The 20,029-nt window shown below is 34.1% G+C and overlaps 1 protein-coding gene across 3 annotated transcripts in view; it reads left to right on the plus strand.

The window, feature by feature from the left end:
* Window positions 1-20,029, plus strand: part of stmA (Protein EFR3 homolog stmA) — an 86,379-nt gene that overhangs the window by 14,384 nt on the left and 51,966 nt on the right. For 2 of the 3 annotated variants that reach the window (XM_076461223.1, XM_076461222.1), the window contains exons 2-4: window positions 1,056-1,132; window positions 9,067-9,194; window positions 11,469-11,619. In XM_076461223.1, the coding sequence (XP_076317338.1) occupies window positions 9,088-9,194; window positions 11,469-11,619 (258 nt within the window). In that variant the 5' untranslated portion in view covers window positions 1,056-1,132; window positions 9,067-9,087. Of the gene's footprint in view, window positions 1-1,055; window positions 1,133-9,066; window positions 9,239-11,468; window positions 11,620-20,029 lie in introns of all 3 variants that reach the window. The other variant, XM_076461224.1, reaches the window with a different exon arrangement.

Below are 20,029 nucleotides of genomic sequence, written 5' to 3' on the forward strand. Positions count from 1 at the left end.
GAGGTAAAGGAGATTGTTCTGGTTCTGCCATTTTGGCTCTAATTCATTTTATCTTATTTCATGAACCTTATCACATTTCAGATGGTTCTAGTCAGTTGATTTATATTATATAGACATTATTTTGACACCAGATATCGGGTCTTTGGATAAATAGAAAGAAGCTAGCACGTGTCATACTTAGGAATCAGAGTGGTTCTAGATTTTCCTCCAGTCTCCTTAACTTTTGGTGAAGACAGTGTGATCATCATCCTACTCACCATGTGGATGTTAGTTCCCAGCAGCATGGGTGTAATTGTCTTACCAACTATGGTCTGTTTTGTTCTGGCCACACTACACTTTGGGGCACTTCCATTGTTTTACCCACTTTTATATTTTGTGAAGTTATGTAAAACGTATATTTACACGGTAAGGATCATTATTCTGCCACAGTTATCTCTCTTAATCTTGAAATGTTTAAGAATTAACTTCTATAAATTTCTGATAAAATAATGTGCTTTATTGCAATACAGGAAACTGTACTTTACTTACTAATGTCTTATGACAAATGTAATCATAACTATACTTTACCAACTTTAAACAAAATATTCATACCATAACAAAAGATATAAATTATTGCATTATATAACTTGGTAACAGTTTTTCAAAACTGTATCCATCTTTTTCTTAAGATAAACTTTTATCTACATGATGAGAAAAAAAGTCATTTTCTTTATCTTCAAGATTGTGGTATTATACCTGTATTAAGGTTTTCTGCTGCTTTAAAACCATATTTATAACATCAAACATGACATATTTATTTGTTTGTATATTAAAAAAATGTCATTAAATTTCTCCTCATGACACAGTACAGTGTTATAAAAATATGCATCAATTTCAAAAGATGCAAAAATGTTATCACTAGGACTAAATGTATTATTGTTCATTTTTCCAACATAAATATGAACATTTTTACAGATAATTATTTTATTCTTATTATATATCTGCTTATTAGAAACCAACTCTAAAATTAAAAATCAAGTGTTTGGTTTGATAAAGAGAAATTTCTTCCTTTTTAGGATGTAGTGGCTGCTGCTCAGCACTTCGTCCCCGTTACAAGCGTCTCGTGGATAGCATCTTCCCAGCAAATCCTCAGGTAAGAACTAGGCTTACATTTAATATTTGCTTTGTCATACTTAACTGATTTTTTATCCTTTTTTATCTGGTAAAATATATCTTATATTTAAGTATATTTGGGAAAACCCTTATTAAATTTGGGTGTTCTGTGCGTCATTATTTGGAGATTTTTTATATAAGTTAGATGCAGAAAAAGCTTAAATTGAAATTGACTTTAACTACCAGCTTAGACAAACTTAGCTATCACCAAGAGTATGTTGTAAAGGTTTATATTTGCTTAACCCTGATTATATCATGACTGCCATAAGTACAGTCATATTCTTTAATTCTATAAAGTTTGTAAATCAATATCATAGAAGAGCACTTGTTGAAATTACATAGAACTTAAAAGGGAGGAAGGTATGTGTGTATGTATGTGTTTTCTTATAGCAAAGCCATATCGGGCTATCTGCTGAGTCCACTAAGGAGAATCAAACCCCTGATTTTAGCATTGTAAATCTGTAGACTTACTGCTGTACTGGTGGGAGATGAGGAAGGTATAGTTGATGATGAAGATACAACCCTAAAGCATGACTGTGACTAGTAAAGGCCTTCTTCTGGATCAAGACCCTTTGCTAATTATGTTGAGAACGGTGCCTGTTGTTTTTTTATCTATCTTCAAAGCTGAAAGTGAAATCTAGGTGAAAACCTAATTGGTGAGACTTGATCCCTAATGGCTGTCATCTGCCCATCTTCTTGCACAAACACATGATGGTAGATTAGGCTTTCATCTGAACCAAGAGTTTTTCCAGCCACATTAAGAGGTGTGTCTGCATTCTTAAATCATTTTTTAAGAATGCTAGGTGAAATAACAGTTGCTGAGGCTTGATCCCTAATGGCTACTTTCTACTAGAACTATGTGATTTAATCTATTACCTATGAGCAGTGATTATATTGACCAGTGCTATATAAACTAACTGATTAATCAAAATGCTTATAGTTATTATTGTTCTTATTTATTCCAACAGTCAATCAGAAATCACAATTAAGTTGATTGTCATGACAATGATAATCAAGTAAATGAAGGCAGGATTTTCAATTATTCCAAATATCCAAGTAATAAAAAGTCTTTATTATGTTCATTTCTTGTTACACATAAAGTTATATAATGGCAAGTTTAAACCTTCTAATATTTTGTTATTCTTTTTTTTACTTCAAGTTCATTCAACTTTGATGTGTTTTTTTTTTTTTTTTGGGAGGGTCATAATTCAAGGGTCTTATATTCAACTCCCATTGTGGACACCTAGTTGGACTGAAAAAAGGTTAGTGTGGAGTTTTGTTAAAGGGGTACATTTGTGCATAGAAACTCGAAGATTTCAGCTTTTATCCTACATCAGGATTAGGCAGTTCTATATCTTTCTATTAAGATTCAAAAGGATCCTTATGCTATCAATTTGGGTACTGTTGCCAGGGTACTGCAGAAACTGAAATAAGTGAATGAAATAAGAAAGACAAATGTTCTCCATTATTTCTTTTTGGTTTTTTATTTCATTTTGTGGTCATATATCTACACTAATACTACCCTACAGAAGTATGTAATCTGAAGATCTCATATGACAATTTACATTTATTCCATCATTTCATTGAAGAACAGATGCATCTTGAATCAAGTTTTAAAAGAATTTTGTTATTGGTTCTTCAAAAATCAATGACGTCCTCTCTGGTAAATCCAAATATTTGTACAAGTCATCTGACCCCTGTGATACCTTGTCTTTCTTTGACATACTCTAAAAGATCCCCCTACCAGCCAAAGCCAAATGGTGATCATGACAATGCATAATGATGATGGGTCCTAAGGCTTCTTATAAGAAAGTACATGCATTATTGGTCTTATCTGCAAAGTTTGATGTATTTTATGATGATCCTCAATTTATTTATAGTATTTTCATGTGGTATTAATCCAGAATTAAAAGCAAATATCAGTGAATAGAATTTGAAGTAATCCCTAGGTACCATAAACAAATTCTGCAGGCTCATAATTAAAATTTATCCAGACCTTGCCCTGGTACCTATCAAACTGTTTAGGAAATAACATTAGTAGACATTTTTTAATCTTAAGAACCTATCATTATAACAAATAAACAAATAGCAAAAATCCCAAGAAATGTTTGCAAGTCATTCTAACTCTATGTAAGCTTATCCAATCATCCCGCATATCACATATGTGAATTCCTGACCCTAAATCATGAAGATTTAGGATAGGTCGTGAGTAAAAAATTTTGTCAAAGTTTTGTGAAACTAGTGTATGTACATTGCACATCATAGGTAACAGCTACAGTAATAAATAGACTAACTCAATGTGTTACAACAGTAATTTCTTTGCTTGGAATCAAAAGCCACTACTTCAACTAGCAATTAAATTGCTCAAGAATTTACTTTGAAATTTTCCTGGAACAAATTACTGGACAATTTTCTTCAAACAAATTCTGTTACAAATCTTCAATATTTCTTGCAGCAACTTAAAGTGCAAAAAGTATTTGGTTACAACTGATGGTTTTCCATTTAAGCCCACTGTGATACCTGACATTTTACAACAACTACCACTTTATGTGTTGCTTCTTGTGCTTCTCTGTTATGTGTGTACTGTGTAAGATTTTTGTTAAACATGAAAATAAGGGGTGGGGTGGGAGAAAAGAGGGGTGGGGTGCCCAACTCCCCTGAAACAGTGAAGACAATCATTACTGTGGAAAGAATGAGCCTATGTTTATCAGCTAGTGTTTAGGGGGATTACTTCATGAGGAGTAAGTGTTATTATCCTGTTGATGGAGGACTATAGTCTAATGCTGATTACACTATAGGCTGGTGCTGTACATGATGGCACATGTAGTGGGATCTTTATTCAAGGCTTGTGGCATGTGTAGTTTGCACAGCAGTGTGCATAAGATATTTGCTCTTTATGGTGCAGAAAGGTGAATATTGATCTTGAATACAGTTTGAAAACAAACTTATTTTCTCTTACACTATAGCTATTACTCAACTGCTATGGTTTCCTTCCTTTGTTCATCTAAGCATTGGTCTGAATTTTTCTCGCTTGCAACATTCTTTTATTCCCAAATTAATTGCCCTTTGAGATATCTATCTCATGGCACTCTCAACCTGTGTAAGTGTGCACTCAATCCTAGTACTGTATATGAACACCTGATCCAGATAATATTGTCATTTTTTCTCAACAAAGTGTTAACTAACAGGTTTCTCTGTTACTGTGATAGTTGGAGATACTTTAAGTGTTCTTCATGTTACCTAGTTGATTTTCATTTTAAAAATGAAATAAAAAATATTTGTTGACAAGCCTATGTACAGCATGTTTCAGGGGTGGAGGCAAATCATGTCTCTCCTATCCCATCCCTGATATTTAGTGTTGCTCACTATTGAGGGGGACACTCTTAATCTCTTGATCCTAAGCTTCTACAGTGAGTCATTGTTCAGCCACTTTTTAAGGGCCCAAACTACCAAATTCAACCACTTAGTCCATCAGTAGCTAGAATAGATTCTGTCCATATCCATAAGGTTTTTCCACTTATTTGGAATGCTGCCATTGGAAGTGGTGATTCTTGCATGCCACTGGGGTCTGTGGAGGGAATGGATTTCAGAATTTCTGGACATGTGGAAAACTTTAACAATAGATCCATTGGCATTACAGGTTCTTGAGTCAAGATTAGTCATTTTTTTCACATCTTTACCACCATTCTACACTCAATCTTTAGCATTTCCACCTCCCACAGATACTTGGTACTTGGATTTCAGAACTTTGTTCTGGGTCTAGAAGAGTTTTGTTAGTGTAGGGGACATTGAAGAGAGTCATGCCAATTCTTTCAGGGCTTTATTCTAATCTGTTTGTTGTGCCAAAGAAGACCTGAGATTGCCATCCATTCATCAGTTTTTCTCATCTTTTCATTTCCTATATCCTTCAAAGTTCACAATGTAGTAACTTCTTAGTTTGCATTAGCTTTTTTTTTTTTTTTTTTTTACAATGATTGTGGGTGCATAAGTTTAGTGACACCACCTCCTGTGTGCAAGTTTCCAGTAGCAATGGCTTCTCACCACTCTCTCCAATTTATACACAAGGTTCAGGTGCTACAGTTTAGGGCTCCAACCGTCTCCTCCATTTTTGTGAATCAAACAACATCCTTCCAGAATCTCAAAATGCCTCCAGAAAAAATAGACAAACAACAGATCACCTCACACGACTCACCGAATCAATCTACAAAGCTTACAACAACAATCAAGTAACCATTGGGGTATTCCTAGATGTCAAAAAAGCATTCGACAGCGTTTGGCACAACGCCATCATATACAAACTAAATCACCTACAAATAAATCCCACGATAGTCAAATGGATTTCAAATTTCTTAACCAATAGAACAGCACAAGTAAAAGTCAATAAAACTATATCCAAATTATTTAATATAACGGCAGGAGTGCCCCAAGGATCAGTCCTCTCTCCACTTCTATACATAATTTTCGTCAGTGACATACCTTTTCCAAATGTAACATACACACACAATTCACAATACGCAGACGACATCGCAATCTCGAGCACCTCCAGAAACCCAGTAATGGCCATGTCTCGCATACAAGAATCACTAAACAACGTCTCAACATGGAGCAACAAGTGGAGGGTCGTGTTAAATCCGACAAAAACACAAGCAATCACCTTCTATAGAAAACTAAAGAAGCAAAGAAAAAATCTAGAAAAAATAAAACTATCACTTGGAAACACAACCATTAACATGAGCAAAAACATCACATTCCTTGGCGTCACTTTCGACACAAAACTAACATGGAAAAAACACATAAACAATATACACTCATCAATCAGAAAAAGGATTTCATATCTAAAGACTATAACTGGTAAACAATTGAAATGCGCACCGAACACCATTATACAAATATACAAGGCTTACATCCGTCCACTAATAGAGTACGGATGTCAAGTAACATACAATATGTCAAACAACACACTCCAGAAAATCCAAGTGCAACAAAACAGAATATTAAAATCCGCATTCAGTTCACCATCATTTACGCCAACAAATTATTTACACCAAATTAGTAATTTACCAACTATAAGAGATAGAATAACAGAACTCTCTCTCAAATATTATCTAAAAGCAGAAAATAGAAACAAACTAACGGCATCACTACACAAGTTATCAAGTGCACCAACAAAATACATATCACCTTACAACATATTTCAAGAATCACAATCCATTCAACAAAGAATCTAAATAAATAAAATCCATGTTATTAACATGAATTCCTTTTTTTCAGGTACAGGGCACACGACAGGCAAAACTTTCGGCCCCTGTCGTGTGAAAGTGGGTTTTCTCGGGGCACTCCCGTTTCCCCCCACATCAAAATCTTTAGGCATTGGATTTCTAGATCCCAGCCCAGGCAACTTTTTTGCCAGACCCTGAATCGTGCCGTTTGATTTGATCTGGATTTGAATGAATTATATTCATGTTCACATCTGCCCAACTTCTTCCTTTTGGGACAGGTCCCGGCCTTTCTTTCCACTGCTGCCTTTGCCTCCACCCAAAACAACATTTAGAGAGACATCCTCCACCCAAAAAGTCAAGAATAATAACAATAATTAATTTATTAAATAAAATAATAATAAAAAAAAACAAAAAAAAACTACCACTTAATCTTAATAACAATCCATGAAAGGGGACGAAGAGGAACCACAACGTTCCTGAACACCCCGGTTGGAGAGAGAACTCTTCTGATTTCTCTCTCTCTAAACTAAACCCCTGCCACGTTAGTTTAGTTTAGTTTAGGGCTCTGCCCTTTGGACTAGCATCAGCACCATATGTTGTCTGCTAAATTGTACAACTATTTTCTACTTACCTCCTTTCTCTAGTTCTGTGTGCACACCCTTCCGTGGATAAGGGGTTACTACTAACACCATCTGGTCAGGTGGTAGAACATCACAAACGAATTTTAATTTCTAAAGAAACCATTCATTATCAGAGCTGAAAAATCTGTTTTCACTCTAACACTGCATACTGTCAGTCTGGGTGTCTTTTTCAGCTTGTATCACAGTTAGGCTTAGTTGAATACTAATTGTCTCAAAGCTTTGGAACAGGCAATCTGACCTTACTCACTTTTCATTCTCCCATTGTACAAATGGTTCTTTCACTTTTGAGGATATGGGCATTGCTTGACTCCCTTGTTCCTTTGAAAGAGCACAGAAGAGTTGCATTCAGTAGCCTTTGTGCAACCAATGGATCATGAACAGCAATTCACTAGATTTCCCAGTTTCATTATTTGGGCCATAATTTTTGGTCTCAAGTGGTGGTTAGATCATAACAATACAATGATAGGAATTCCTCTGCTACCACCTCGAGCAGAAGCCCATCTCTTCACGGATGCCTGCTTTAGGTATGAGGGTGCATATTTCAATGGTTAGGAATTCCAGGAACTGTAGATGAATAACAAGGCTTCCTTGTACAATGTTTCAGAACTTCTTGCTGTTCAAAGAGCAATGTCTTAAGGTCTGGACTTATTAAAGGAAAAATCATTAGGCTTCACTTTGATAATTCTTATTACAGGGATACTTGCTACATGTCTCTTTGTTTTCAAATCATAAATACTCTATTTTGGGGCCACTTCTATCATACTTGTCAATTTTTGGGATTATGAATTTGGTGGTAGATCAGTTGTCTTCACCCAAACAGATTCTCCCAACAGAATGAATGCTGCATTGTGAGGCTTTCTTTTGGGTTTGCTCTCAGTTCACATGAGCTCTGTAAGAAATTAGCTTAAAGCAGAGTGGCACTGAGTAAGGTTTTACTGTTTCTTGCAATCCAAATGCTCTAGCCACTAACATGGGATTTAGGAACTGTAGCCTTATAATTCCAGAGGGACCTCACCTATCTGGTTGGGGCATGGCCTACAGTAATGACAAATCACATCAAATTGCCCCCAAATGTCATGATTTAGGTGCAGAGCATACTTGTTATGGATGTATTGTGGTTCCCCCACTAGGGTGCTAAGCTTCTATTGATACATTCACAAGCTATGCAGATGTATTTTAGATGGGTAACACCACTGCCCCACTTTCTTAAGCTGGAATTCTAGCTATAAGTGTCAGCATAGATAAGTATGTTTTTGGAGTTAACATTTTCCTAAATTATCAATAATATGTCCGTCTGCTGAAACTCTTCTGCTATTCCTCCCCAGTAAGAGCAGGTGTTTGGGTCAGTCTCAAAAATGTATTAACATTATCTGAATGAAGCACCTATATATATTACCAAGATAGAAGGTGCATTGATATAGATGGAAAGAGTCATGTGACAGATATTGCCAAGGGCAGTTAAGGTTAAGTTGAGAATAAAAGATAGAAACATGAGAATAATTCAGACCAATTCTTAGATGGGCAAAGGAAAGAGACCCCTAGCAGTTAAGTAGTAACTGTACTGTGAATAGAGGTAAGTGTTATTGGAAATACATTTTCAATTTAACAAGATAACTTTTATACATTGTTAATTGTTATACAAATTGCATAATCAGAGTGGCATATTATGTCTTTATCATTACATAAATTATAGTTTTGTTCAAATCCATCACTTATAGGATACAATATACATAGTAAATATACTGTTTTCTTAAATGAGGCTGCTATTACTTGATTCTTGTGGAGTCTTTATATATTTCTGATTCATATATTAATGTGAAATGCTTATCTTTTAAAGGAAATATGTAGTTGTATTTGGAATATAAATATATGGATTATTAATTAATTTTCATTTATGAAGATTTTTCTATTTGAAAAATTATTTGGATTCCAAATAACCTGAATTACAGTGTGGTGGTTGATGAGATTCACTATATATGTATTGTTACTCTGTGCTGATAAAGGTAAATTAAACACAATTGTTCATTTAAAAATTACATTAATTTTCTTCACAGGATGGATTGGTTCGTAATAATATGGAAAAGCTCACCTTCTATGCACTCTCATCTCCTGAGAAGTTGGACAGGATTGGAGAATACTTAGCTCAGCGAGTAGCAAGGGACATTTCTAGGCATAGAAATGGGTATAACAATTTTTTATCCAGCTAGCATTGTGTATGTGCATGTAGTAAGTAATTTTATTCAAGAGTTTCTCACTACCAAACAATAATTCCAACTAAATGTTCTCAATTTTTAATTAAAATGAGTTTATACTTGTTGAACTCTAGTCTCACACTAATATCATGAACAGATTATGAATATTTAATTGGCTTTATATTTTACCCATTATCTAATGCTATAATCAAATTGGGCAGAGGAAAGCAAATAATGCAATACAATTGTTACTATAAACTCAGTTCATTCCCAAAATCATGTGCACAGATGATACATTATAAAAATGATTTACACCCTCAATGGAAAATGTAGAGCTACAGTTACACTGGTATTTACTCTGCCCAGTATTACCTTCATAAACCATTATTAAATTTTTTTTTATTTTATTCTTAATACTTGTTTCAAAATTATTCTCAAATCATTAATTTGGGCTTAATAAGTGCCTCGCTAGTCTTTACAAAGGATTGTGAAAAGGGATTATGGCTTTCTCAGGGTTGCTCATTTATTTTCTCTAATTTTGGAACTCATAATTTCAGTATAGAAATTAAAAATATGCATATTAAAGTAACTAAAAAAATGCAAAGATAAACACAAAATTTATACTAAAAGAAATCAGGTTATATTGGTATTCATAATATAAGTCACCAGAATACTTTTTGAAGTGACATGATTCAGTTCAGAAAAATAGTTTTGGACAAAATGATTAAATATCATAAAATTTACTTATTGACACCAATAAAAACTAAATCGCAAAAACGTTATAGTTTCATTGGTAGCTATGATTTATATACAGTGCTTATATTATAGCAACACAGGGTCAATAAATTATAATGATTTCATGATATACAAAAATTAAACAAGTATATAAGCACACTAAAAATATTACCTGTTTTCTGTGGTATCTATCAGGGGTACTTGTTTATTTATTATCAATAGCCAATCTTTTCTATTTACTATCAGAGGCAGTTCTTTTCCATTTTATGTCATGCGACATGAAAAGACACTTTGCCAATAAATGACAGTACTGGTATTGTACATTTTTATACTTATAAAGCATTTATTATTCTTTTCTCTTTTTTAGATGAGAATATTTGGATTCTTCCATTCAGTGTGTAGTAACCAATCGGACAATAATTAGTGGCCTTTCTGATTATATTCATGGCCCAGTTGATAAGATATATACATATAGGGGCCCTTGACTACTATTAGCTGTAACAGTATATTTGAGTTCATTTTTAACATAAATTTTGCTGTGGAAGGGGCTCATTTAACAATAATAATATTAAGTTCATTTTTAACATAAATTTTGCTGTGAAAGGGGCTCATTTAACAATAATAATATGTAGTTTCTACTAAGTTGTTTTTGACAGGGTAATTAATATTTATAGTTTCACTGTTTTCTTCATCTAACCATAAAAAAATCATAATACTAAGGGAGAGGGGCTAACTTGAAAAATGGGGTAAGTGACTTCACCCAAAGCAACTCCAGTGATCAATGAACTAATTGGATTCATGGTATAATTATAGATATGAAAATGCCAGTACACTGCTTTTAATAGATTTGTAAAGATTCTCTTATTAAGTAGCTACAATGAAAGTACTATTCTGATGTTACAAGTTGCTAAATACAGTTTCTTTCTAGTAATAGCTGCATTATTTATGAAATACATATCTTCAAGTTACCAAACAATTTCCATCCAGGGATTTTACTTGTGACTGATCATTTTAAGACTAGTTCTAGTAATTAATCAAAATTTAATATCATAATTTAGTTTTGGGGTTTTATTTGTACACAGAACGATGTTGCACTCAATGGAAGGATATAGTATAAAGTATATTACATTTGGAACCTTGAGTGAGGATGTGAACTTGATGTTTTTTGTTATTCAGCAAATTTAGTTCTATGGTTATAAAAATACTTAATTTTGCTAAACCTAAATATAATTACTACAGATAATTAAATTAAAAAAACAACAATATAATCAAAAATAAAAAGTAAATGTATGATGCTTCTACACTTTAATATGTCTGAAATGTTCTTGGTAGGGGCTTGTAAACCAGTAATTTGTGCTGCTTTAATGTTGGATATAATAAATAATAAGACTCAAGTTTTAAAGTATATGTAGTATGTGTATATTGTGGTTGTCCTTTTGCTTTAAAAACAGTAAAAGTTTAATAAACAGAACAATTTAGTCGTAGCACTAATAATTCTGGTAATAAAAACTGTTTTCTCACTACTTAAGATATGTGGTCATTGCCATGGAAGCCATGGATCAGCTCCTTGTGGCCTGCCATGCTCAGAGCCTTAACTTGTTTGTGGAAAGTTTTCTGAAGATGATTCATGGGTTGTTGGAGAGTCATGAACCAACCATGCAGCTTCTGGCAACATCTTCTGTAAGTTTAAAATTTAATACCATCACAGGTGTATGTCTTAATATCTATTAATAAATTTATAATATGAATTTCAGTTCAAATAAAGATCTAGAGGATATAAAAAAAGCGTGAATAAGAAAAATGGTTCTTTTTGGAAGGGTGTTATTAAGTCTTAAGAATATTTAATATACAATAGTGTGAAAATTTATTATAACACCCTAAAGAAAGTGTCATTTTATGGGTTTTACATAAGCAGTGCTCATTGATTTCCCATAGAAAGTAACTGTGTGTAGTATTACACACAATTAATATCTTTTAAGGATTTTTTTTTTGTTAATAATATTTAGTGTGACTGCATTTGGCACAAACAATGCACCATAGAATCATGCTATGTTGTCTCTGTATATTTTCTTAAAGTATTTGGTATAATTTTCTTTTTATTTAACAATATTAAGATAGGTCTTCCCTTGGTCATGGATCAAAGAGTGAGTCTTTATATTTGTAGATTTACATTCAAAAGTTTACTGAACTACTATTGGAGAAATATATGTCAGTAAAAGTGTTGTATCAAATTTAGATCATAATTCAAATTTCAGTGTTATACATTACTTAATTTCTTATTTTAAAAATGAGTTTAAAAAAAAAGTCCTAAGTTTCAATTTTTGTGTGTCGTGTGGTATATTGAATGCAGCTTTGGTTCAAGTTATGTGTTCTTGATGTCCAGATACCAAGTTGGTAATTTCTTATGAATTAGAAACTCAAATTACTTACAGGGGAGCTGTGGGATATTTCTAGCTTGAGGTAGTTCACAGTTTTATAATTAGATTATATTACATTCCTTTTGATGACGTTCTCAAATGTTGAGATGTTTTTGTTCACATGTACTTTCAACTATGCCAGTAACTTCTCGAACATTCACATTTCTTAGATTTTGTGTATAAATACCTGTCAACTCTCCAGATCCATCAATAATCGAAATAACTGAAGGATGTTGTGATCAAGTATCTGCAAGATCTAGGGAAGTAAAGTGAATTATTATGTGGATTTTTAGTCCTTGTGCATAAAAATGGAAAGATTTTTTAACATCAATAAGAAGTGTGGGAGTGAAGAAAAGGATGGCAAACCACAGACCAGTGGCAAAGTTATGACGAAACAGAAAAATCAGAAATATGATGATAGTTATCTAGATTTTGGTTTTACTTTGGTAGATGTCAATCATGAAGGGTGTCCACAGTGTCTTATGTCTAAATATTTTGCATGCTTCCAAGTAAACTAAAATGCCACTTAGAGACCAATCATCCTAACATGGCTAGTAAATCCCATGATTATTTTACCAGAAAGTTAAAACAATTGAAAGAACAAAAAGGTACATTTTTGAAACAAGTATCAATGCCAAGTAATGCTTTGCTAACATCCTACAAGGTGGCATATAGAGTCGTAAAATGTAAAAAAACCTCACACCATGGCAGAACAACTGATTTTACTGGCTGCAGTGGGTATGGTGAACATTATGGTTGGTGAACTGCAGGAAGAATGCTTTCAAAGGTGCATTTATCCAGCAATACTATCAGTCATAGAATCTAACATATGGCCAAAGACCTCAAAGATCAGCTAATTGAAAAAAATGAAAGGGAAGTAATTCATGTTACAGCTGGATGAGGAGACAGATAGTAACGAGGATGCTCGTTTGATTTGCTACACGTGGTTCATGGATGGTGACAAAATTGTGAAATACCTTCTCTTTCATAAAAGTATCACTGCAGGTTCAAAGGCTCAAGACTTGTTTGAGATCCTTGACACTTTTATGCATGAAAACAACTTAGACTAGACTAAATACATTGGCATCTGTACCCATGGTGGTCGCTCTATGTCTGGCTGTTATGGAGGATTGCAGGTGCACATACGAAGCAAAGTTTTTGATGCACTGTTAACCCATTACATAATCCACAGGGAAGCCCTTGCGTCAAAGCACCTAAGTCCTCCACTGAACCTAGTTCTGGAAAGTGTATTGAAAGTAGTGAACTTTATAAAAACTCGGCCGCAAAAGGCAAGGTTTTTTAAAAAACATTGTGAGAATATGGGATCTGAGCACCCATCTTTGTTGTATTGTTGTAGCTCACAATGGCTCTCCTGTGGGAATGTACTGTCCCGTGCGTTCGATTTACAACAGGAACTCTACTCTTATCTCAGAAAAGAACATGAACGTGCTATAAACTTCTTGGATACTAAATTTTTGTTAAAATCATAATATCTGTGAAATCTCTTTGAAAAACTGAATGAATTGAACCTCTCTCTGCAGGGAAGCAACACACACATTTCGAAACTTGCAGAAAAAGGTTACTAATGTGTAGAAGAAAAATGAATGAAGATGGTGGCAAAGACTATTTCCCCCTGTTGCAGCAATTTGTTACATCCAATGAAGTTGATTTGACCCACAAACTAAAATCTGTTTTCAGGAGCACCTAATACAGCTCAGTGATTAGTTTGGAAATTACTTGTTCAGAAGATATGAAGAAGTTTGCATGGATCCAAGACCCATTCAAGGCTAAGGCCCCATCTGAATTTACCTCTACAGAAGAAGAAAATCTTATTGAGCTATCTTTTGACAAAACTTTTAAAAACAAAATTTGGCAGCATGGAACTGAGTTTTGAATATCAGTAAAAGATGAATATTCACTGCTAAGTGCTAAAGCTCAGTGAATCCTAATTTCATTTGCAACGTCATATCTCAACAAAGCTGAGTTTTTGGTGGTTGCTGTGATGAAAAACAAGTACTGCATGAAAATCAATGTGGAACAGGAAATGAGGATGGCAGTGCCTAATCTGATTCCAAGGCTTGAGAAGCTGTGCAGAGCTCAACAGGCACATGTATCACATTGTGGTTATTTAGAAATGAAATTAAAATATTTTAATTTTCAGTTTATGTGTATTCTTCTTTCAAATGTTTACTAAGTTGTTAGGATGTAAATACTTATTAAGTATTGCATTGTTTGGACCTAATTGCTTAATTAATAGAACTGTTAGGTTTTTCTTATTGCCTAGTGTCATGAAACAATTGCTGAGACACTAAGGGTGCCGTGAACTGAGAAAGTTTGGGATACACTACTTTAGGGGATATACAGGCTTGATGGAATATACCCACCCATAGTAAAAGGGTTAAGCTGAATCAAGAGGGCTTTCTTCGATCAGTTGTTACTTTTGTCAAATGTAGAGTTCATTAAATCCCATACATGTACTATGAGATCAAGATCTAAACTTTGTCGTGGCTATTTCATTTACTGGAGATCTGTTGAGCACTCTTTCCTTGTCAAGTAAGCTCAGTATTTCTTGGAAATATGTTTGGGGTTTTTATGTTTTGGATTTATGAAGTTCTGCCTAATCATGTTCTTTCTTACTAAGAAGATATAATACCATTAAAAGATGTAAATTTTCTGTTTCATCATTTTAATTGCAATGCCACACTATGGTATGTCTGATGAGTAATAATTCCATCAGTCTGTGAAGTTGGTCAATACTGTTTGCAGATATTTTTTCACAAACCTTCTTGCATCTTTGATTGTTGGCACAAGTCATTACTTTTGCAGTTTCTCACTGAATTGACTTTTCAGCAAATGTATACATACCAGTTGGAATTTTGTAATTCAAACTTATAATATACATCTAATCTCACTTTTCCAAAGACCAGGATACACGTTGTCTCATATGAGCCAGTTCCTTTGCATTGTGAGAATCATTTTCCTGCTATTCCCCAAAGACCACATTTCTGCAGCATTTTTGAGATTTTACTTTATAAAACTGTGTTCTTGACTTCTTAATATCTTCATCAAGATTTTTTGCAGTCGTCTTTTGGTTTTTAAAAAAATTGATTTTCAGATATTTAACATCTTTTAGTGAACTCTATAACTTGCCTTTTCGGATGCTATAGGGCTAGGTTTCTTTGTATTTGTCCAGTATGTACATCATAGTACTTGAATAACAACATCACACTATATTAATGTGTGTGTGTGAGTATGTGTCTATAGATAAATTTTATCATCTTGTATATATCCATATGCATTTAAACATCTCTTACACGCAATTACTTTAATTATTTGTGGCTATGTTTTGCTTTTCTTCTAAAATGTTGATTCAGAAATATTATTTACCTCTCTGTACCACTAAAAGCTCCTACTTTGTGCACAACTGCTGTGGAATTTTCTGCACATGCCACAAGCCTTGAACAAACTCTCAACACTACATGTATTGTGCTAGACAAAAACATGATAGTCACAGTGTTGTAGCCCCTCACCAATATAAGAATGGCACAACAGCCATTATACCCATGAGCATTATCACATGATTATAGGCTCATTCTTTCCTTAGCACTGCTTGCCTGTATTCATATGTGAATTTTTCTATGTTTTTTTGTGTTTCTAGTCAATGTTACTTTTATTTAATACTACATCTGTTCTCATTACTCTGTTGCTCCATCTACTGGATTACAACTTCGTTTTTTCTAAACAGATCTGGATGCATTTCTTGTTTTTACTATTTAAAGAAAAGTTCTAAAAGTAAAAAAAAAACTTTTCTGATTCCCACTCATTTCTCTTTGCACATCTTCTCCAACTATGTCAACAGTAACTAGAAGTACCTTACCTGTTCACGGAGCTTACATTTAGCAGTTATCTCTTTTGCTTACTTATTAGAACAATTGCCTAATGTATTACAAGTCTCAGATTTCAATCTATGATAAGATATGATGATTACAGTGGATGTACTAAATTACCATGATCCAATAGGGTTTCAGTAAACCATCATATAACAACATGTTAAGTGATGATGTTTTTCAAATGTGATGTCACTGCTGTTATATGTCCAAGTGGTTGGTACCATTCTGCCCACATCTTTTGTATTCTGTTTTGTTGTTTTCTGTGGAACCTGCCACACCTTTGAACAAATTTAGCCTTTGCTCTTGGCTCTTTGATGAAAAACAGATACATCATTTTCTGTTTATCACACCTATAACTTAGGCATGTGACTTTCTATCTCTCTTATTTGTATATTATACTAAATCTTGGGTTTCTTTACTTTGTGATCCTTCTTCTTTCTTGCTTCCACATTTGTCATCTCCATTCTTCTTCTCATCTTCATGACTCTTTTGCTGTGATCAAAGGTCATGATCCCTCTCTATTTTTTCTACCCCAATTTTTTGTTTTCCTTCTCTTTGCTTAGGACACTCTTCTTCCTCTTTTTTTTCTTTCCTGCAATCTACTTGCTTTCAACTTATCTATACCTTCCCTTGCTATATAACCACCTTTCACTTCCTCATTGTGAGTTTCATTTGTTTACCTCTTTGACTTCTGTTTCTTCCTCTAGTGCCTTTATTTTGTCTTGGTTTATCAGTTCTTGGGATCTTTATAGTCTGAGTGCTTTTCTTTCAAGTGTCCACCTATTCTTTTCTTGACATACATCTTGCCCCTTTTCTTGCCACCAATCTTCCTTCACTGTTTTCATAACTCACTAGACTACAGGTACTTCTGTTGACTGCCTGACCTCAGGAGTTTTGTGGGGCTACTGTCTCTCTTATTTCTTGTCCTATTGCTTCTGTTTGCTTCACTGGCAACCCCTGTGTTATACAAGTTCATTTTTCAGGTCTGTCTCTACTTTTCATAATCCACATTCTCTCACCTAACCTCCTCCCTCTAATAATTTGTTTTTGGCATCTTCGTAGGAGTTTTTATGATGCCCACATGGAGAAAGTGGGGCACAACCATCTCCCTTGCATTGTTATTCCTTGAATATCTTGGTATTGAAGACTTTTCACATTCCTTCCCTTCCTATGTGTGAAATTTTCAATTTTAGGATACATGGTTTTCTATATTTGCAACCCTTTGATGGTCTGGAGTATCTATAGCACATGTTATGCAATCCTTTTGCTGCACTTATGCCTCTCCATACATCCCCCCCCCCATTATACATGTTGCTTGATTGTTCCAGTGTTTTACTCCAACTTGCCTTTTTACATCAGTGTCTTCCTTTCTTATTGTGGGAGCGGTTTTTTAACACCTTTACTCTCGCCAGGGTGTTGCTTCCATTGTGACAATTTTATAGTTGTTTCTTACACAACCCACCAGGGAAGCATCTACTTTGGGACATATTCTTTTCTTTCTTTCTTTCTTTTTTTTTTTTTTTAGCTCCATTTATTCCAACAATTGTCAGTCAGTGAGCATTGTTATCTAAACCTTTTGCTTCTTGCTTGACAATATTTTTTCTTTTTTTCTCAACTAATTTCCCCTTCTACTTGTTTCTAATAATTCTTGGTCAACTGTTTGCATCTTGCCTCTAACCATTCCTTTTTTCTAAATATTTGAGTTGCATGGGATGGTGATCAATTTTCTCCAATCTATTTCCCCTTTTTGTTTCCTCATTATGTGTCATTCATTCTCAGTTGCTATTTATGTTCAGTTTTGGTTGTATTTTGCTTTCCTGTTTGGACTACCTCTTTTCGTGGACACACCTATCTCCTGTTTTTCTAATGGCTTACCTCCTTTCACTTAACTGGTTGGACTTGTAAGCTTAACTGTCTTATGTATTCCTTTCTCAGTGTGTTCAGTTGACTCTTTTTTTAATATAACCTCCATAGATTAAACATGCTACCTTTTGATGCTGCCCTTCAGGAGATCTTGCAGGCTGGTATGAGGACTTCTAACACATTATTCTCCCATTACCTACATCACAGGATAGTTCATGTGCCTCTGGTTTTCACCTTTTTTTGCTTACCATTCTGCAATCTATGTGGAGGCCCTGGTCTGATGAGTTTTGCCTGTTGATTTTATTTGCTGATCTGTTTTGATCTCCATGTCTTTCACACATTTCATGACATCATTATTTATGTGCTGTTTCTTTCATACTCTTTCAACAAAAAAAATGAAACAAAACACACATACACACAGAAAAAAAAGACTCATCATATGTAACTAAATACTACAGTCATTATACTTGGTGTCGTGAGATCATGCCAAATGGTCAGTGTTACCTTGTAGAGAGTACTTAGTCAAACTCTGCATCAAACAGGGAAGTATAAAAAGTGTTAAAACCTATTCACCTTCTGGGTGCCACCATTTATATGGCATTTTCTGCAATATTTTTTCAGCAGTATATCTGTAGAATTGACCTGGCCATTTCCACACTTGATTGCAATAAAAAAATTCAGCACCAAGTATGGTTTTACCCTCCCACTGGCTGTCTTAAGTTGTGGTAGCTTAATTACAGTGGCCTATGCACATAATACAATTCCTTACCTCATTCTTCTAGTAGAGCAAGGGAAGACCATTATTTCTAGTTTAAAGCCTTTCTGTTGCTTATATGGAGAATTTGTTTTCTGAGTGGTACCTTCTCACTGGTAAGAGACCAGTCGGGCTTACTTCCAGTTTGAGATATAGAGCTAATATTTCCTGGAAGTGCAGTGCAGGACAGTTTTACTCTATTTCCTAAGCAGTCCCCAATAGATATATCCAGCCAAATGGGATTTAGACTTGCTTCAGGACAGAAGTGAGAGCTCCTTCTCTGTAAGTATTTGACCAAGATGGAATGGCCTAAAACCTTAGACACACTACAAATTCTAATATTCCATCCATCTTGATAACAGTTTACCACCAGCACTGGATTTTCCTAAAATCTTTTGCTGTACTATTTCTCTGCAATAAAAAACAAAACTACATATTATTGGGAAATAGTATTTCTGCTTTAAATTTGTGATTCTGACTCTTAATTAAAATTTCTGAAATATTAACATTTTTCTAATCTGAATATTTATTCCAGATAGATACTTACTTCTCTGTGACATCCTCTTCACTTCCTGTGCATTTTGTTTGCCTTGGGAAGGTTGAGACTATGATCATGTGCTAATGCTCGCAGAGATTACAGTACATGGAACTTACATCATCCTCCTACTGGTAAAGTTACATCATGGGCTGGCACACTGCTTGTAAAATTTGGTGTAGATGGGAAATTATTAAAGACTTGTGACATATGCAGAAAATTCCACAGAAGTTGTGCACCAACTAATAGCTCTTAATAGTGCAAAAAGGCATCTAGCTGAAATAAATTTTCAGGTTAGGAAAATATTAATATTAATTTAATGTGTAGGATATTAAACCATTAAATAAAGTAACAAAATCATTTTGATACTTTTTTCATCAATATAAAATACCATAGTTTTATTTTATATTCTCATGGAAACCACAGTAGCAATGAGGTGTTCTAGTATATTTACTAACTTTTATTAAATTACACTATGTAACACAAATTTTGTTCCTGGATAGTGTGTTATTTTTTAATTGCTTATGTTGTAAAAGAAAATAGCCATTATTCCATTTAAAACTTTGCTTTTGTGACTCAGATAATGAAATTTAGAAATTAACCTATTTTATATGTAAAAATGGACAAATTT

The sequence above is a fragment of the Tachypleus tridentatus genome, chromosome 10 (assembly GCF_004210375.1).
Source record: "Tachypleus tridentatus isolate NWPU-2018 chromosome 10, ASM421037v1, whole genome shotgun sequence".
NCBI lineage: Eukaryota > Metazoa > Arthropoda > Merostomata > Xiphosura > Limulidae > Tachypleus > Tachypleus tridentatus.